This window comes from Pangasianodon hypophthalmus, chromosome 9, assembly GCF_027358585.1.
Source record: "Pangasianodon hypophthalmus isolate fPanHyp1 chromosome 9, fPanHyp1.pri, whole genome shotgun sequence".
In the NCBI taxonomy this organism is placed as follows: domain Eukaryota; kingdom Metazoa; phylum Chordata; class Actinopteri; order Siluriformes; family Pangasiidae; genus Pangasianodon; species Pangasianodon hypophthalmus.
The window spans coordinates 18,205,912-18,227,874 of NC_069718.1; the positions used below are offsets into that span (position 1 = coordinate 18,205,912).

Here is a 21,963-nt window from a genome sequence, read left to right on the forward strand (position 1 = left end):
GTCGGGTGGGCCAGTTTTGGCTTGTGGGCCACTATTTGATGACCCTTGCTCTCGCTAGCAGCACCACAGCTTGAGGGCCATCTTGACAGCCAGTAATTCCATGTTCTCAATGTCATAGTTTATCAAAAGATGGCAATTTTCCTTGACATACAAACACCTCTGAATGGATAAATCTGGAGAATACACAGCTTTTTAGTTCCACACATGCCTCTTCTGCAATTGTTGTCCAGCTGTGTCCATTCTTACACCATCTGGACTCAGCACGTGAGAAACTGGCACATCTATGCCTTTACATATATCTTCTTGGGCTAACGAGCATAACAACATATAATCAATTTTGACAATTACAAATCAGTGAATAGTGTCACAAAGAACTGAATCTGAATCAGCTGGAAAACACTTCATAGATCAGGGTAGAGATGTGTTTGTAAGTTCTCCTGATATCCATTCTCATACACTAACAGGAGCACTTGATTGTTCTAAACACGTAATTCTGGTCCCAGCCTCATGCAACAGGCTGGTTGGTCAAAAACAGTAAATGGTTAACGAGCAAATGTCACTGCCACACAGCTGTCATCCATTCCATACCATTAACTAACGTAGTATTATAAGGTTCTATCTAAGCTGAGACTGAATGGCAGATAGAACCTCATAAAACTAAGGTCACACAGTGTGAAAGTACTATTAATCTATAATCTGTCCTACCATTGTGAGTTTTGTGGAGCAAATCATATTGAACGAAACAGTGAGATCAGTTCATTTCCTTCAGCAGTAGCAGTGGGTTTAAATGATAAACTTTAAAACTCACAAGCATGAATAGAGAGATGTGTTGGAACGTCTTCCCCATTTTTTGTTTTTATAACACACCTTATGACCTTTGATGGGAAACATTCCACTTACTCACAATTTCTCAATTTAAAATAATTATTCCCTTTTTCTTTAATTATTCCCTTATATCACTATTGTAGTGGATAGCGATCTAACAAAACGTAACATTCATTAGCGGCTAATGTCTCTCCTGATTGATGCTTCTGGTGCCAGGGAAAGGTGCATGCTTGGATGACAAGGGTAAGACAATTAGCAAATACGTAGGCTGTGATTGGTTGCTCCTATCCTGGAATGAAGTAGCCGGGGGTAGGAGTGAGGAGGTGGTAGAAGAAAAATCATCCCTGGGGTAATCTACCGCACTGCGCAAAAAGCTTGACAACACAATAAATCTCTTCCACTTCACAATTCCTTAGGAAATCAATTCTATTCATTTTCACCTATGTTTCATACAGATGGTGAATGCTTATACGAATCCAGGAGTCTTCTGGAATCCAGAGGAACAGTTATGAGGAGTGAAAGAAGATAGGTTTGATTGTAAAGGTGTGATGGTATGCTATAAGGGGGCAGTGGGAGAAGATAGGGGAAGGAGGCGGTGTGTATTAATCACCAGGGGGCAGTGGTGAGAGCGGGGTGAGTCATTCCCAAGGAGAGGCACAGGATCAGATTTTTTTAAATACCCTTTCCCATAACTCCAGCTAAATATTTAAATATTTTGAATCAAGAGAAACTGTCACTCATACGACTCACTCTTCCCACACGTCCATACAGGGCTTCTAAATTGAAAGTCTACTGAATAAAGCTGACACTCTATGCTGTGAACAGTCACGAACTGTACAGTGTTTGTTTTAGATACACTTTAGAAATGAATCAAAGCACATGTGATTTTGTGCTAAAAGACTACGGATCATTTTAAATTTAGCACTAAGGACATCACATACTGATGACAAACCAAGCAATCCACCACCTCCTGTACTGAATCTATTATTGTTTGACTTTGTAAAACACTTTCTTCAAGACTCCCCGAGACAATATACAAGGCTACGTGACTTGCATGAGGAAAGTAAGGCACACACAGTTCAGCATCCAAAACCACTCTGATCCCCCTCTTCACTGAATGTGCTGACAATGGAGTGCCAGAGTAGTGAGGTCATTATTCTCCTTGCACTTGCTGTCTGTTTTAATAGTGAAATTCTGCCCTCTGCAGGAGCTTGCCTACACCTTGGACTTATGGCTGTGACTACTTTACTCCATGTACACACTGCCGGAACGTCTACTCTGCAACACATAGACAGCACATAGGCTTGGAGACATTTAACATATTCAATAAAAACAAAAATATTTTTGAGAGGAACTGGATGAATTGGACATAATTTATTTAATAAGCCTCTCTTACCTGTGTAGTTAAAACGTAAACTATACATGCAACTGTAAAGAAAATCAGATTAATAACAAGCTGTAATTCCACAGTACCTACAAGCTAACTACACATGAATGCTCTACTTATTTGAAAATGCAACATCAAAATTAAGTTACACTTTTTAAAATAAGTGACCAGTTCCCATGTAGTTAATATGTAGGTGCAGTCTCAGTCAAAATGAAAAATCGTATTGTAAAAACTAGCAGATCATAAAATTCCAATGAGCCTCTCCCTGCTACACCTTATGGTCATATTAAACTTGTGTACTTACACGAGCCAGAAACTGACACGAATGTATTTACATTAGATATACAGTAGCATCTGCAACTGTGTGTATATATGCAGTAGTTATGTATAGTTACATGTATGGTTTATTTGGTATTAGGGACACTCAGTATAAAGTGAACAAATACCATTCACAAATGAGGAGGTATAGTATTGCATATTATTTAAAAATATTTCTATTATACAATCAGCTACTGTCTTACAGTAAACACATATAACTGATTTTGTAAAAAATCATTGTCAGGTAAATCTATCTGACACATGGAAAATAAATATGTATTTAGAAAATCCTGAAAATATCTCTTACAGTGAATATTGAAAAGATCGCATTCCTCGGCTAAAAGGAAGAAACAAAAAAAAGTTTTCTGTTCTCTGAGTAGTGGACACAAAAATGTATATTTTTATTGCTGTCTTAGAATGCAAAGGCTCTTGGCAGCATATGGTGTCTCACTAGGACATGCAAATCTACAGCATACAACCACGCAGCATCAAAAAAAAAAAAAAAAAAAAACCCTGTCCAGTACACAGAGGGCTCTTTCACTATCCTTAGGCACACAAACATAGCAGACTGATTGGGGAAAAAGACCAAAAATGCAAGACATACAGCTGTATGTTACTGAAAAAGCCACCAATACACAGAAAGAATGTGTGTACGTCTGGGGGAAATGGCATTGTGCATGTAGATACTAGCGATTTTACTAGTAATTCCTAGTAATCATTTTTAGTAATAACACTTCTAATAACTGTTTATAGTTATTTTACTTGGTAAGGATTGGTGTTAGGCTTAGGATTCAGTGTAAGATAATTATTTGAATTCTTTATTCCCAAAGTTAGAGTTACATTTCAGTCAGAGCCCAGACAAGTATACAAATAATATGAGCACATAATTCATCAATTCATGCATTATATCTACCAGCAATAATCATGATAGGATCACTAAACCAGTACCAATTGACACTGGAGCAAAGACATATTTGCTTCAAATACCTCAGCTCACCTCCATTGACAAGGCATGCTTGTGAGAAGGACAAGTATGCTGTGGTGCATAATGCAGTTCGTTTCTGATACCACAGCATGGCTGTGATGATTGAATAAAATTTCACTGCAGTGTAATTGTAGTGGATCAAGATACCTTTGTGAAACTCCAGAAAGCTTCACAGCAGGGTCTGGCAAATAACATAACCCAGTACTTCCGAACACAAACACACACATACACACATATTGCATTAAATCATTTCCCTAAGGCTTTGTGTTTTAAATCCAATAGTATTCAGCAGAAGGAGGCAGAATCTATCCCATTAGAGTAAATTAACAACAAGCTGAAGATGGCAGGGGGTTGGGCAGGAAGTCAATAGTAAATGTCGCTGTCAAGGCTGACAAGGAGCTGTTTACTAAAAGCAAACAGTACACCATAAGAGGTTGGTTCAAAGTGAGACCAATCCAAAAAAAGGCTACAACACAGAAGACATTAGCCAGACTTGCAGAGGAATTTAAGAAAAAATCACACATAATCGATTCTGATTATATTATAGACATCTTCCATTAAAGACTGATAAAAGCTTCTAGCTTTTTGTTGGCAGCTTGGCCAAGATACTGAGGGCAAGCCAAGTTTTAGCAGGTATTGCTCTTAACCACCTGGTATGGTAGCTGACCCAGATTATAACTGGGCAAATCATTCCATTAGCCAAAAAAAAAAAGAAAGAAAAAAGAAAAATCAAAGCGTAGATGCCAATATCCCGGGATCTCTCTGGGATCTATGGGGAAATGCTGGTCTTGAATTATAACCAGTGCATGTGTGTGCTCTGCATAGGCAACTAAAAGGACATTCACTCATAATGACCACATTAACACTGGTTTAACAAGAATCTTAACTGACACTGAATTAAATTAATTAAGTCTGTAATGTGCTCCATATTACAGAGAATTGATTAGCTAGGAAGGTATGTAAACCTCAGAGAGATTGAAAGTAAGCAGTATAACTGTAAACAGCTATTAAAGTTGATAAAGGAAGCTGAGACTACAAGAAATATGATACTGTCAGAACATAACACTTGCTGTACTACAATATATAACATTCATTCTGCAACCTAGAATTTCAGCAGGTAGCTTTGGAGGTAAACCTGAATCCTGCGATGGTGGCATATATATTCAGATGGTTTAGATGCTGAAAGAGTGAGTGTGTATGGATTGACAGCAGCATCAATAAAGCTCTGTGTGGGATGACAATGGCTCGACTAGATTTGCCATTGGAAAGGTGTTTTTTTTTTCCCTTGCAGCATTCAAGGTGAATCAGGTCATTATAGTACGTTTATATGCTTTACAGAAACCATCTGTAATGAGGTGTAATGAAATGGAAACAGATTTGAGGAATCTTAGGTTTAACGCCATTTTATTACATTATGCGCTTAATTTAAATGCTGTCCTAAAAACTAGTATGATCATTTGATAAACTGCATTTGTGAACAGTGTTGGATGTATGTAGTAAGGCAAAGGAAATGTGTTTGCTGTGCCATATGTTAATTTTGGAGGGGCACATACAACCACATGGCCTGCTCACACTCCCAGATTTTATCAGCCCCGTGGTATCAGCCTCACATCTGGCCTATTCTCAGCACAGCCCCCTGTGGTGCAGATACAACCTGGTAAACATCACGCTCTCACTCAGCGCACACACACACACAAACACAAACAGATGTCCTCATACACGAACACACATACTGTATATGACCATACATTGATCACACGGTACACCATAATGACATCATCCGAATATAGCAATGACATTACAGACCAAATATTAAACCATATTATTTGTGTATAAACCCATGTATAAAAACCAAGTGTAACTTTTATTTCCTCCAGTGTATATAACGTAGTACTATGGTTGGCACACATGCACACATATTTCACCTTACTCTCAACCTTCACAGTATATGACACACATACACACACTTCCCCGCTACAGTGTAAGAACGCAAGAACAAAAATGTTTTTCTCCCACCATTCCCCACCTCCCATCTGGCCCATGAAACCACTGGTACCTCTTCCCCTACAAGCCCCTGATGTTCAAACCCACTCAAGGCACATTCTCCTTTTCTTTCTCTCTCTCTCTCCCTCCCTTTCTTTCCTCCCACAGCTCATTGCTCACTCGGGACAGCTCTCTCGCCTTCCCACCTCTACAAAAGGCAAGCGACCCACACATTCTGTTCCTGTGTCACAAGTGAAGAATACACCACTACACTTCTTTGCTCCCCTCCCATCTTGTCTTCTCTCCTTTCTTCATCCTTCCCCTCCCTCCCCTCCCTCCATGATCACTGCACATCAGGATAGCCCCTTTAGTCCCTCCTCCTCATGTGCACTGGCACACTGTCATCCCTCACTTTTTCTTCTCTCTCTCTCTCTCTCTCTCTCTCTCATCTCATGCAGTCTTCCGAATATGCAGATTGGTTAATTCAGCTGCAGCCTTCTCCTGCAGCAAATGCAGCTGCAGCATTTTCCTAAGGCTGAGCTGGTCTATAAATGCTTACACTGGGGACTTTTACAGGGGAGAATAAGGGAAAGGGGAGGGACAAATAGAGCATTCATATTCCAATCACACTATAGCACACCACAGAAATGGGATCTTGCAAAAGGTAAAGGGAACTTAAAAGCAGAAATATCAGATCCAGATCATAGGTAATGTCAGGGCTCCTAGTGCATCACATGACCCTCAATTAATATAAGCCTACTTTAATCCAACTCATTAGCATCCATTATAGGGTATGCCAAAAAAGGGCATATTAGATTCCTCTGTGTCCAGCCTTGTATTTGAGAGTATTTGAAATTATGTGAGAAAAATGGCCAAAATGAATTCTTTATTGTAATGCCCAGAGGTTCATGAATTTAGCAAGCACAATTAAACCAATTCTAACTTTGCAAAAAGACCAAATTTCTAAAAATGGAATGGAAATGTGAAAATTACATAATCATGGCATAATTTGCTCATAGAAATTAACCAAATACATGTAGGAACAAAATAAGAGGGTTAATAAAACTTGCAGTTAGTGTTGTCATATGATGTAATAACACAAAATCCCATCATATGAACAATACATTGCTTCATAGTATATGTTCGACATGGAGCTTGCCCTTCAAATTGGAATGAAAATGAAAACACGGTGATGTGGAACGAAGGTGAAATGGAGTGCAAGGGTTTGACCGATGAGGCACTGGATTGTGTGATTGGGTGAGAATGAAGGAAAGAACATCGAGAGAGAAGCAGAAAATGGACAGTAACAAAGATGACAGCACAGCAGGACAGGAGACCAGAGAGCCAGTCTGACATACCGAGATATATATATAGAGAGAGAAAGAGGAAAAGAGAGAGAGACTGGTTCAACTGCAGGCTTCTGTGATGCATTTGCCGGTGCTGCAGTTCTCTCTTGTCTCCTCCCTCGCCTGCCTTTCTGATGAGGCATGCAGCTTTCTGCAGCCTTTGCACTACCAACCAATTCAGCCTCTCCATGTGTGAGAGTGCCGCTTGCCAACACAAGTGACAGCAGGAATGGGCACCTTGCCAAAAATATGACCTGACTCTAAACACGGAATTTTTTATTCACAATAGCAACAACAACACAATTTTTTTTTTCAAATAAATACATAAATAATGACCAGAATCTTCAAGCAAACTGCAACTGCACCAGAACTACACGACGCAATAACCAGACATTTATTATGCAATCATTTGCATTTCAGCTATGCACAAATAACAACAATAATCCAAATGCACACTGACTATCTACCCAGTTAAATTTTGTGATTCATGGTTTATGTTTTTGCTTAGCACTGGTTGTAAACTGAACAGGTCTCTGTACAATGGGTGGTTTGTAATTCTCTCCTTCATGGAGCAGAGCGAGTGGCAGCACTCGAGCATGCACTCACTCAGTGTACGCTGGGCCATTACTCTCATCCGCTGTGGTGTGTTTTGACCCTGTCAGCAAATTTCTCTCTCTCTCTCTCTCTCTCTCTCTCTCTCTCTCTCTCTCTCTGTGTGTGTGTGTGTGTGTGTATGTGTGTTAGACCAGGGTATCTATACTGATATATGTGCATTCTAAATGCTTCACGACTCCAATCTGTGGTTTTCCCTTGTTTCATTGGGATCTTTTGTAAGTGCTTTTAAAACTGGACATAGATTTTAATGAGTGCTAAAGAGAGGATACTTGCGCACCTACCTCTTTAAGACAAGCAGGTGTTGTGGGTTGAGTTAATGCTGCTTAACTCCAGCATCAGTTTAATGCTGAATCCTGGTATTAAACTGAACCTGCCATTAGACTATACAGGAATGACCTGTTTCCCTCTACAACATCAATAACAGATTTAACAGAACATAACAGTCAAAATCTTTTAAATACCTGGTAGACCCATTCCAAATTTTAGTTGACGATATAAAGGTTAGAGTCTTATTTTCATATCAAAATAATATGATTAATGCTTTTTCACTTTAAAAGGTAAATTTCATCTGTGGAACTAATCTACATGCAATAGACATGTACGTCTACAGGATAGTTGACTTCGTCGCACACTGTACACTAATATTTCAGACATATCATTTTAAAATATCAGCAATATTTCTTGGTATAAATGTACACACTACTGTGCAAAAGTTACCTAAATATTTTAGACCAAATTTGCCACTAGAAAAGAGTGTTTTTTTATCATTGAGTAATGCATTTCCAGGAAATTAAATATTACAGAGAAATGTTTGTGATTAAAGAAAGTAGAATATTAAATATGACAGAAGCATGTGGTAAAGCCAAAAGCTGCAGGAAAACTATGGCAAAATGTCGAAGATGTCTATGAAATTTGACGCAAATTTTAAACCAAAGAGTGATCACACCCAATATAAAACAAACGAAAACTCTTTCTTTTACAGAATTTCTTTACATGTCCCATAGCCATTTGTACAAAACTGTACATATTAACATATTTTAAAGCATAAAAAGGATAAGGAAAATGATCACAAGGAAAATAAATGATGCCTAGCAATACAGAATGTCGACATGTTTTACATAAAAACTAATTTACGTTATTGTTAAGAATGACATGTATTAGACTGACAATTCCAAATGATTTGGATAATTGTCATTTAAATGTATATTTTGCTATTAAAGTGGTTTAAAACTAGCTATCCTTTAGATCTCTCAATAAAGAAAGGTACCAAACCACAGCAGGCTTTCACAGTGTATCATTATGTAAGCCTGAAAATGAGAGGGTACTATGACTTCAGAGGCAGTTATGGCTACACACAGATGATACTTAAACACACAGTGTAATTCCCAGAGGTATCAGACATGGTTATGCAGCATTATTTGGTGTAGTTACAACACATTCACGCTGGTGTCTGTAAACTTAGAGGGGGCATTAGTACCCTGGACTGCTGTCTAATCCCACTCTGATCACCACAAATATGGGGACAAGGCAGTGTGATCATACACAGAGAACCTCACACACCTGCAACAGACTAACATTTTAAATTCCAAGCAGCCCAAATGAGAGATGGTTGACTCACAGCCTTTTAATAATGTCCCTGATAATAATGCCATAGAGTTTCCACAAAACACCTAAGCAGAGGACAAGTGATTTGTGTGTAATCATGATGCACCTGATTGGAGTAGAATCCAGTGAGCCGCAGCACGATCAGTTAGACTTAATGTTAAGCAAGATTGCATAAATAATCTATGAAGCATTTGAACTGTCTACCCAAACAGCACATGCTGGCGGCATTAAGCATTTACAGTACATAATTGATGAAAGGTTTGAGCTTTAAGCATTGTTTTTAAAAGAACCTTAGCTCATCAAAAAGTCATGAGGATGATGTGGGATGTGGTTGGATTTAGTCCAGTTTACGAACAAATTAAGTTGTAAATAAAAGTACGAATGCTTTCTTGACCCCTAAACCTAACCTTTGCCTTTGTAACTTTTTCATATAATTTGAGTCATAGAAAATTGTTACAAATTTGTAAATGTTAGGCCATGTTGTTTTACAATAATAAAAGATCCTGAGAAACATTAATGTTAATGTTTGGAATGAATTTTGCAAAAAAAAAAAAAAGCTTTATGCCATTGCCATCTTTGCGCATGTTTATATTCATATTTTGTGATTTTGTATATAGAAAGTGTGGTGAATACAGGTGTAAGAGTCATGCTCACTTAAGCTTATGTCTACTACTGCAAGCGCACACACACACACACACTCACACACACACACTCAAATTATTGCTCTCAGTGCAGCCTTTAACTCACATTGGAGTCCAGTAGGTCGATACTGTCCAGGCTCTTGCTGCGGTGGATTCGGCCCTTGATTCTACGCAGCGATGGTTTGCCCTGCACTGAGCTTTCTGATTCAGCCCCTAGAGAGAAAGTATCTGGGGTGGGGATGTAGCCGTGGATCTTAGGGTAGTACCTAGAAATAAGAGTAGTAAGCGCAAGAATTTATGTTGAGAACTTTTCCTGAATGCACTTATCTGTAATCTAGTCAAAGAAGTCATGGTTAAAGAAGGGGTGAAGAAAAAAACAAAGCAACTTACACAGCCGGCCCGTATTTATCTTTTTCGTGTTTGGGGAAAATCCTGGGATTTGAGCACAAAAAGGAAAAGAAAGAAAGAGATGTCAGATTTCAGAAGAAAACATTGTTACAGAAGACATATTCAAGTACTGCTTTGAAACAAATGTGTTTGCTTAGAAAGATCAGCATGTTCTTTGTAGTCATTTCAAATGGAGCACATTTTTAATGAAACACATTAAGTTCCACATAGTAAAAGCTATATTTAGAATTTAAGAATTTCCATATAACAAATACATATTACAGATTACTTACATATTCATATAAAACATGTCATTATGCATTTTATATGAAACGTAGTGTTCTATACTATATCATGGAAATGCGGGTAAAATATTTTAATAACCAAAAAATTATAATACAGTTGGTTGTGTCATGTCTGTTACTGATTGCTAATATAAAAAAAATATTTTTATCTGCAAATACTCTATATATTTTGCCATATTTTTACTTTAACCTAGAAAATACTTCGTAATATACTGTGTAATCATAATAAAACCACATAACCTCTCTCTCTCTCTCTCTCTCTCACACACACACATAGTATTGCTAATTTAGTTTCTCTCTTGATGGGATTTATCCAGAGATTTCTCTAGTAATCTACTCTAAATACGTAACAATTCTCATTAATTTATAGCTTATGACTTAAAAATGAATACTGAGAAGAAATGTCTATAAAATATTGTGGTTCTAAAGACATTTTAGAGCTATGGTTAAAATCATGGCTACAGCTATGCATATTAAAAAAAAAACACTCATAGCAAACAAAATTGTAAATATTTTCAATCAGTTGTCAGAAGGGAACAATGAAATACTGTGTCCTTCATCCACCCCTGATGAAAGGTTCCACCATGCACAATAATACATAAAATAAAAAAGACCTAAGATTTCAGGAGGCCAAAACCTGGGAATTTTTTCATGTTACTAGTAAACTGCAGAACATTCACACACAGTATTATCATCCACATTAATAACAAACAGCCATTATATCAGAAATAGTGTAAACACCACTGGCAAGATAAAATTACATAACGGACTCCCAGGGGATGTCAGTTTACATATCCTGCCTCAGACGCCCCCAAGAAAATCAAACAAACCTGTGGCGCTTGCTGTTCAAAGAGACAGAACCAAAAGGAGGCAATACTACATGATGTTAAACAATTTCTTGTCACATTAATACCACACACCATCATTAACATGTTTATTAAATTCCAATCATCAATAATTCATGCCACATCTGGTCTTTTTGGACTTCAAAGCATCTCACATGCAAGGCCATGCATAAATTATTCAGCAGAATTCGTGAGAACACACAGACTTAATCCAACAATAACAGAGTCGTGAATTGCCCACGTCAGCCCTAAAATCTCCATCTCACCATCATAGAAACCCAGACACTGCGGAAAAGTAGGATTCATTGGAAATATATATCAAAAAATGGGCACAGAATTAATAGATTATGACTCTGTAGACACTGGTTAGTTTTAAATAAATGGTGGTACTACTACAAAATCACAGTGATATAGAACAAAACAACTTGAGAGTTTATTTAGAACAAAACAAAAAGGATTGCATCTCAAATACAGTACTTGCAAGGTCTAATAAAATTTTTAACACCTTAAACTCCCAGGACCTGTCTTACTACGCACCTCTCCTATTAGTCAATGCTGTAGTTATTGAATAAATCATATCCATCCATCCATTCTCTGTACCGCTTATTGTAGGATAAGCAGTACAGAGAATGGATGGATGGATATGATTATATGGGTATGATGGACAGGGCTGTGGGGAGCCTGGCGCCTATCCCAGGGGATTTGGGGCACAAGGTGGGGGACGCCCAGGATGGGTGCCAAATCATCACAGGGCACAATCGCACACACACTCACACAATTTAGAGAAGCCCATCTGTTTAGACTAGGGGAGGAAACCGGAGTTCCTGGAGGAAACTGCAAACTCTGCACACACAGGGCACAGGCGGGAATCGAGCCTCCAACCCCGGAGGTGCAAGACAATAGTGCTAACCACTAAGCCAGTATTATTTCAAATTTATTATTTAAAGCCAGTATTATTAAGCCAGTATAAGCCAGTATTATATTAATATTAATATTATAATATTATACAGTTATTGAATAATATTGTTTAAGATAATATGCTGGGACTTTAATAAGGGGCTAATGTTGCATGTTTAGTGAAGGTGTGAATGCAAGTCCTACAAATAAGAGAAACTAGAATTATGAAAAAGACTCAACTACACTTTATTACATAATTCCTGGGAATACTTTAAAGCGCAATGCTAAATCTTATCTAGTCTCTCCTTGTATAATACAGTGGTGTTTTAGCGCCTTGGGTGCCTTTTACTGTCGCTCTAAAACACAAATCTGTTTTAGTATACTGGCAAAGAGGATCAATTTTAAATGGCAGATTAAGGGAGCCTCTGGGATGCTATGTCAGATTTCTAGCCAGAAAATTAAAAAGAAATTTAAGTGCATTTTAAAAGCCTCAGCTGTACTGTAATCTGGGGTGTAAAATAGTAAGAAATGGAGAAGGACCAAAGAAGAAGGGGAAGATGAAATGAGGACAAAAAGTCTTTAAGAGGAAAGGAAAAGGTTAAGCTAAGGAAAATGGAGAACAGTGTGACCTTCAGTTCACCTTTATCAGGCATATGGGCTAAAAGCCTCTGGGAAAAGACTAGTGGGGAATCATGGAACAGCAGGCCATATTATATTCGGAATGAGGTGGTGACGTTAATAACAGCATATAGAAAATGTGCTCTCTGGGCTAATCCTAGCGCACATACTGCAGTCAGGACAGTGACATATCTGTCCAATCAATGGTAAGCAAATGCCTAATGTAATTAAAGCACAAACAAAAGCCAGCAGGCAGTCAATGAGGAAATGTAGTAGATCATACATACAGCCATACAACCTCTTCTCATATGCCTCACACAGCCATCAGGTATAATTAGCCTAAGCAATAACGGGTGCTGCTTAAAGAGCAAGTCAATACGTGCTATACAGCCACAGAGGAGGCTGATCATCACTCTCTCACGCATACACTGCCATCAGCACTACGTCTATTGGAATAATCGCAAGAATTACAGTAACTCTAGCTACAGACAGATCAGTACAGCCCTGAGGGTAAATCTGGTTGAGAGGAGGACATTGTGAAGCAGTGCAATCGTGTATTCTGCCCTCACAAGCTCTGCACAGGAGCACAGGTCTGTTAGTATTCTGTTCACCTACACTTGACTTCAGGTTAATTGCTCAGAGTTTAATGAAGTATACAATAGTTTCGAGTGAGAATAGAGGATGATTAAGTGCAAAAGATGAAAAGATGTCAATGTTTTGGATGATTACATACCCAGCTGAGAAGGTGAGTGTAGGTCCTTTATGCTAATTTATTATTATTACTCTTACTTATGAAAGGATGCACTGTAATGGAGAAATATGATATGTTGCTTTGGTTACATATGCGATCACACACATCACACAAACAAACACATGTAAATACACAATCACACATATATACACAATGTGTATAGCACAGACACACTTTCATAAAAGAGTGCGTAAATTCTACAGAAGAGTGTGTAAATTCATTACACCAGGTTACAGCTAATCTATAGTTTTTTTCTAATCTATAGGGATAGTTTTTAGGACTGTGGGGAGGACGAACATCTGCTGTGTTATCATGTCTCAGGGAAAGGCTTCATTCTCACAATGCTGTCTTTTTTTCCATCCTCTACAGGCAGTGCTGAGGCTTTCAAAAAGCCATTTTCACTAAATGCACTGATCCAGAACAAACTGGACAGAAATGGACGACATTTCAAACGTACACAACAATTTATCTTTCATACAGTAATTCCACATTATCACTAACTTCATCACTAAACATAGAAAAATGCTCATTTGCCAAGGATGGTACACATAATAGCTCTCTTATGCTTATGACAATTCCTCTGTCTTTATATGGCTACCCTCTGAACGTTCTAATGATCTCTTTCTAATAACCTTCACTTCCTCCATCAGGAGACTCCTCCTGTGTGTACATCCTTTACCTCTTTTCCAGGTTGGACGTTCTGAGGTCCTCTGGTAGAAAGCGGATGTTATAAAACCCCAGGCAGGGAGGCTCACCTAGGAACAAACCGAATGTAGCAACTCAAAGTGGAGAAATTAAGTGCTCTCTGATGGAGATTTAAAATAACTGATTAACTATGCTGAAATTGCTCAAAGGAATTTATTAGCACAGATGAGCTAAAATGAAGTGCCTAGCTTGTCTGTTAACAACCACTCTTAAACAGTTTCAGTTTAAAATCCAGTCATTTTAGCTGTTCTGTAGTTTAGGTACAGTACCTTTGTTACGTTTAGTATGTATTTTAATAACTGTTACAACTGTACTAGAACAGTGTACTGATGAATTTCCTGTAAAACAGCAAATCAGCAACAATTTCATGTTTCGCAACCCATGAATAATTAACAAACCCGCAGAGTACCAGCATCTCAAAATCTTATTGGAAGGATTTCTCTGCTGGCTTTATGTGCTTCATCATCACTTCTGATTGATTGTTGTGAATTTGGCAGCTTTTTTTTTTTTTTTTTTTAAAGCTTTTGGTTTGTCATGTTAGCAATCTCATCTCGACTGGTTGATGACTGATGTTTCAGCACATCTGGCGAATATAGAAGACAATATGTTTTGGCGTTTGTTGCTTTTAATTTTAAAAGCATTTCAAACATTTGGGTTTAGCTATCCTATTTTCCTAACCACCGAATAATTATAATTATAATTACATAATGTAATTGTAAGAATGCATATTATAAGAAGTCAGACAATCTGTACTGTTTACAATTTTCTTGAAGATGAATTCTGTACCCTCGATAATTTCAGCTCAACAAAGAGCATTACGAAATGCACAAAATTCAAGACCTTTTGTTTCTATTATACATTAACTTTGCTAATTCCTAAAGTCACCATACCCTACATCACCCACTGCCATACCCAAACCAGGATTATGCTTCACTGGTCTATATAATGGGAGTGATCTGGAAATAACGTTTTATCTCCTTGACCCTGATAAGCATGTTCTGCTTTAGGTGAAACCATGCTGGAAGGTCACAAACCTTCTGAACAGACCTTCAATTTGCAACTGTGGACTTCACTATCTAAATAATATGTACTATTAAGTTCAATTTATTTTATGTGAGCCTTGTTTATAACCAAATATTCACTTCATTTCCTGGTTGTAGTTTAAAATTCATCTAGTGTGGACAAAAGGACATTTTATAGTACAGAGATTTTAGTCATGAATAGTGTATATTTGTAAGAAAATATAACATCAAGTTGTTCAATACTACAATATGTGACACAGAAAACCTACATCTTCTGGAGAAAATAGTGTCTAACAGACTACAAAAATTCCAGACCACAGCAGGGTAGAAAAAAATAATTTGACACAGTTTTTAAATGTATTCCTGTATATAAATAGGTCATACATTTAAATGTACTATTTCACTTACACTTGTGTTGGAAAATATTAAATGTACTTTGAGTCAGTGTATGTGGAGGATGACATTCAAACTACTTTCTAGTAAACACATTTGTCATCCATTTTGAAGGAGAGCCTACACAAATCTTGGTGGTCAGTACTGACGATTAATTAACAACCCTGTTATCTTTTAAGCCAAAGTGTAATCCTGCTTGGATTATCTTCCTACACACAGAGAGAGGTCTCAGACCCCTCATATTTAACAAAGAACCCTAATGAAAAATTAGGTGCACAAATGCTAAAGCTAAGCAAATTAATCTTAAAAACACAGACAGCATGAGACACAGACAAATGTGGTATGGTAACAAATAGGTGACTGCACAGTGGAGTAAAGAGGGTTTTTTTTTAATGAAAATGATGCAGGTTGGAAACACTACATGGTGGTGAAGAAGTGACACAAAAAGCACATATTAATGCAATTGCCTTTTTATTAGGAACATATGAGGAAATCCACACAGCAATGAAATGGTTGATTGATGGTTGTTGGTCACAGGACAGTGGTTTATGAATGAAGTGAGAAGAAGGCAGGTGAGTAAGAAGAAAGAGCACATAGTCACAAAAAGCTTGCACAGAAACATAAAGATCATGACATCATACTAATACAATAACAGGTCCAGTGTGATTAATGGGATGCGGCATCAGGTCCAGCTATATAAGCTACATGAGAGTACAGAAGCATCATCCTGAGTGGTGACTTTCCTTCATGCTGGTGCAGCTAGACTACTAGGTGTTAAATCAACCCTGGATTTTGTTGTTTAGTCGCTAAGTATAGTCCCACACACACACACACACACACACACTCTCAAAACACACACGTTCTACAAACTGTACCTGTCCCTTAGAGTGGACCAGTGAAAGTGGCCATATATTTGTGTTTGCCACTGAAGCACAGAGTCCCATAGCGGGTGTATGGAAGCCTAAAGCTCCATCCTTCCCTCCATCCTTCCCTCCCTCCTTCTCTGCTTTTCTACCCACCAACCTATAGGGTGCATGGCCACCCGCACTGAGCCTCATACTCACCACATATGCTTTCTCGGAGGCAGACTACGGTCTCGGTTGATGGCTGTCACACCTAAGGCCAGCTGCATAACAGTTATGTATTTCTGATAGTTCACCATGGTATTGCTCGCTGCTTTGCAAAAGAAAAAAAAAAAATCCGAACCAAAAACAAAAGCACAGGTACCGCTAGATCTGCGCTCTCCTTCCTATTCTCTGGCGTCCGCTCCTGGCGCGTCTTCCTCGTTCAGCATCAGCATCATCTTCATCATCATCATCATCATCATCATCACAACGCCATTTCGAGCGCGACTCAACTGACAGGATAAACACTCCCCGAGGAGGAGGCGAGCGAGAGGAGCCATCAGACTCTCCACCGAATCTCCTCTCTCTCTCTCACCGCCGTACACACACACACACACACACACACACACCGCCACTGCGCTCGGTGTTAGCCCGGAAATGCACATTCTGCTCTCCTCCTCCTCCTCCTCCTCCTCCCGCCACGCGCGCCACTCAGCTTAACGCGCTCCGCCTCACACGCGCGCCTGCTTTTCTCCGCAGCGTCCAAGCGTCCGTCCACGAGCTGTGTGTGTGTGTGTGTGTGTGAGTGTGCGTGCGTGTGTGTGTGTGTGTGTGCGCGTGCGTCTGTGTGTGTGTGTGTGTGTGTGTGTAGTGGCAGGACATGGGGAGGGCAGAGGAAAAGATACTGATGAATAAAAACAGCAGTACCTTATCGCTTACATGCCGAGAGAGTAAAGCGTGTGTGTCCTGCTCAGGATCTTTAACGTCGCTGCATTAAGGCGGAAAGGAATATTGCATCTTTTTCAATCTGTCCACCAAAGCTGTAGCGCGTGCTTGAGGATGGAACTACCTTCCCCTGCACTGGGAAATAGAAACCCAAGGAAAACTTTGAGCGCAAGTTTGGACAGTCAATGCATGTTTAAAATAGTTAGCACAATTACATATTATATGGGTGACAAATAGAATAAAGCCTCTTATGCTGTAGACATTTTGCTTGGATGGTTTGAGCCCACTGGTCCCCTTAAAGGAAAGAGTCAGTGCAAAACAACACAAAGTTCTTCTATCTGATCACCTTCATCCTACATCCTATGGTGAAACATTTCTATCATGATGGTAGTGGGCTCTTTCAGGCTGACTCCACACCGATCCTCAGTGCACAACGACAAACTCAGTGGTTTAGTAAGCATGAAAATTATGTGCATCATATGCTTTGGCCTTCACTGTCACCAGACCCTAACCCATCTGAACACCTATGGGAGATTTGGGACTGATACATTACACACACATCATCAAAACACCAGCTGAGGGAATATTATTTGGAAGAACGGTGTTGCATCACTCTAGTATGGTTTCAGCAGATATGTGTAAAATCTACGTCAAGGCGCATTAAAGCTGTTCCGGTGGCTTGTGGTGGCCCAACACCTTGTAAGACACCTTGTTACTTCTGTTTACCTGTGATTTCTTTAAGATAGTGTGATTTCTATATGTATGATCCAACAAAACTTGAGGTACTTCCACAACACAAAATCCCAGGTCCTTTCCTAGTACAATCTTTCCTGGAAAGGAAAGATCAAACAGATTTGGCAATTTACGAAAATGTGTTTCATAAATGTTGATTGATGCGCCAACAATTGCCCTTAGGTTTTCACTGTGAGTTCTTTTCTTAGTGGACAATCATCTAGGCTACATAGGTGCATGATCTAATTCACGTTTTGTAAAGTTTATACTGTATCTTATGGTATAAATTGCTGTAAATATAAGTAGCTACTTGGAACATAGCAGTCCTTCTTGGCATGGTATAGTGTCTGGAGGTGTTGGCAGCTTCTTTAATGTTCTTTAATGTTAGAAAGCTTATCTGTGTTTTGTCCCTACACTAGGAGGCCACATGCCCGCAGTATCCCTGTGGCATCACATTTCTCCCCACCCTGTAAGGGAAGGGTCTGTGGTGATTATCTATCTCCAGTGGGGAACCACTCTTAAGCAGACCATTTTCATTAGGAATGCCATATCTCCTGTAAGGTATCAGCTTGGCCCCTCTTGCTAAGACAAGGACACACTTCTAGTTATTGCATTTGGGGTCCAGACATAGCCTGATAACCCACTTCTGAAAATCCTGTAGCTTCAGCAGGCCTAGGGGAATTACCGCTGCAGCTGCTGTCATAAGTTGACAGGTACTGTGCGCGGTGGCCTAGCTGAATCTGATAAGCAAGCATAATAATATCTGGCACACGCTGGGTTAGCAAAGTAGCTTCAGTTCCAGCCTCTCAAAGAATTAGATTAAAAAAACACAGTCTTTCTTCTGAACAATGGACTAGTTTGAATAGAACCTCTTGTTTGCACCACTGTTCAAGAGAGACCAAACTACTTGGGTCAGAACCACTTTGATAGAGTCTGATATTGATGAGGTCCTAAGCCTCAGGAAGGTTAGTGACCAGTGGCTGTACTTTGTATCCCTGTGAAACTGTCTTTCAGGAGCCAGTGATCTGATGTAGTTGCTACCTAATTAATTATGCTCTGGAGCCTGCCCCATGGTTAAACAGGAGGCACTCAGATCCCTACAAGGGGTCTGACAGTATGACTGTCTTTACCTAAGGTTTATGGGAGAAGAAGCTGCTCTGGCTTTGTGGGTCTGAATCCAGCACTCTCATAATCCAGGTTTCATTGGTGACTGACCCAAAGACGCCTGCATACAGGGCAGATTTCATAGGGTTAATTTGCACACATGTGGCATTCAGCATTAACCAGGTTGGTGCAGAATCACCCTGTATCCTGGCCTAGGTGTCCCACTGGTAGGAGAGAGGTCTTCTGCTTCTGTAGATTGGAGGGATTGCTACAATGCTAGCAGTAATATAATAAAATATTGATAGTATTTGCCACACATGATCAGTATCACAAGTTCTCACTGGAGTGTCATTGAGTGTAGTCATAAGCTGATAAGCAGATAACTCCACATTGTTTACGTTTTCCGAGGTGAGACGAAGGAAGTGAAAGATGGCTGTATGATGGCAGTGTTTATTACAAATACTAAGTCATACTTCACTATGTGCCTTTGTTGGAAGGTCCCAACATGCATGCCTAAGAAAAGTATTTTTTTCATTAAAAACCTATTTTCTGCATTATGTGGGTTCTTTGCTTTCATTATTAATGTGTTGATTTGACTGGTTATGTATTCATCACTATTCAATAACCAAACTGGTACTTGGTACTCAATAAGCTATTATAAACTATTAAAAAGTTAGTGTTATCCCCTTTCTTATGTTAATAGACTAGCATGGTTATCAGGTGCAGTCTGTAGACATAGTCATTCCTGTGACGTACCCAGCCTCAAGTTGTTCTTTGTTGCCTGTACTTGTGGCTGCCTTTGTTCTGCTGCTTAAACTATTCAGAGTGGAACCAGTTACACAAAGATAGTTGATTCTCTAAAATCATGCTTGATCATTCTAATGACTGGAAAACGTATGTTACAAATTGATAAAAGGAATGCTGTTTAAGAAATAAATCCTGCAGAGTGATCTTTAGCTGTGTCTATGTCTATATAAGGGGCAGATTGTCAGTCGCTGGCTTGAGAGCTAAGGCTGGAGGTATTGGATGGGGACGTTAAACAGAAATAGTTCATGCTGAATCTATTTCAAGGGTGAGTGTAATTAGGCTTGTGACGTCAAACTATATCAGTCTGCAAGCATATGGCCTAGTATTTTACTTCACCAATCAAAAGAGAATTAGAAAAACCTTTTTGCCCAAGACAAATGAAATTATACAATAATTACTGCAGGCAGTAGAAGTAATTACTTCATAGGTGACTGAGCAAAGGCTTAAAGCTATGTGTCATTAACATGCAACTGTGTCATTATTATGCTAAAAAAATATTCTTCCAATCTATAGAAAGTTGTGTTAAAAATGAACCTCAGAAGCTATGAAGCCATTAAAAGGTTATTATGTGATCATTCATTTCGCAAAAAAAAAAAAAAAAATCTGATTCTCTGAAAATGAAACCTTATCCTATATATTATTGGATGGTGTTTAATTTTTAAATTTAGTTCAGAGAAAATTTGGATCTGTTTGCTTCAGAAGACTGTCACAGAAGCATGCATAATCATAGCAGCATGGCATCCTATTCATGTGATTTATGACCCATATATGCTGCATTGATTCTTAATTTGTGCAAAAGCTACATAATTAAACCACGAGTAGCCAACATGGACAACATCCTTAGTGTTGAATTTACTCTGTGTTCATTTGGCTCAAGGTAGATTAGTATTAAAACTGTAAATATTATTTCAGCACTTTGGATTTTTTTTATTGCAGTCCTTAACCATACAGTAACATAGTAAGTGTCTGGGTTTGTGAGAGAATGGTGGGCTGCTGAAGCCCAGGCACAGAAACTGACACACTGTGGCACAGTGGGACTGTGAGTGTATATATCACTATGCTTAGACAGCACTAGGTCACAAGCAATGTTCCTACTGCAGTCTGAGGCTCTAATGCATCCTTTCATTCATGAACACTTTCTACTGCAGCACCAGGTCTAGTCTTTACAGCACTCACCAGAGGCACACACATACACACACATACACGCAACACACCCACAATACAGTGTGGTATAGATTCACAATGTACAAACACACGCATGAATGCAGTATGTGTACACACCACACATATGGCTACACAAGGACAGTAGATAGAACCGCCCATATGTTTTTGGACCTGCTGTGAGAAGGACACACGGTATAGTGTATTGTATGCAGTGTGGTTGCTGTAGCCCTGCAGGGATAAGGAGAAGGTCTTTCTTCAGTATCTTTATTGTGCGTTCATTGTATTTTTAGTTGCTTAATTATGGTATTATGTGTAAGTTGTAAGGTTCAACTTGTCTTCTAAGTCTTTGGGTGACTGAAATGTGCTATATATGTTATTATTATTATTATTATTATTATTATTATTATTATTATTATTATTATTATTATTATTATTTGTGCCATATTTAAATTTTTGTCTGGATGCCCACTGTGATGTAGAAATCATTTACAGTGTGTTAAATAGGACAAGTGCAAAATTCCCTCCTTCCCGTGGCCTATCTCTGCTCCCTGGTTTCCTATGTGGAGGGAAAAAAAATCAGGAATCGTTTGTAGGACTCAAAGCCGATTCCCTGAGGCGAAAGCTGGACCCGAGCCTTAAGCATCTTCTCCAGCTGGAACAGCGTGATTTATGGCTTTTTGCACCAAACAAAGGAGATGCCAGGAAGGTCCTCTCCACATGAGTACACTGCACCAGTAG

General features: G+C 38.9%; 1 protein-coding gene across 14 annotated transcripts in view; it reads right to left on the minus strand.

Moving 5' to 3' along the window:
- The window catches only part of tjp1b (tight junction protein 1b), a 65,555-nt gene extending 48,370 nt beyond the window's left edge, over window positions 1-17,185 (minus strand). For 7 of the 14 annotated variants that reach the window (XM_053236935.1, XM_053236934.1, XM_053236925.1 and 4 more), the window contains exons 1-3: window positions 16,693-17,183; window positions 10,096-10,137; window positions 9,812-9,971 (exon numbers count right to left, since the gene is read on the minus strand). In XM_053236935.1, the coding sequence (XP_053092910.1) occupies window positions 9,812-9,971; window positions 10,096-10,137; window positions 16,693-16,790 (300 nt within the window). In that variant the 5' untranslated portion in view covers window positions 16,791-17,183. Of the gene's footprint in view, window positions 1-9,811; window positions 9,972-10,095; window positions 10,138-14,187; window positions 14,206-16,692 lie in introns of those variants that run through there. The other 7 variants (XM_053236924.1, XM_053236923.1, XM_053236927.1 and 4 more) reach the window with 5 other exon arrangements.
- Window positions 17,186-21,963: the final 4,778 nt, after the last annotated feature.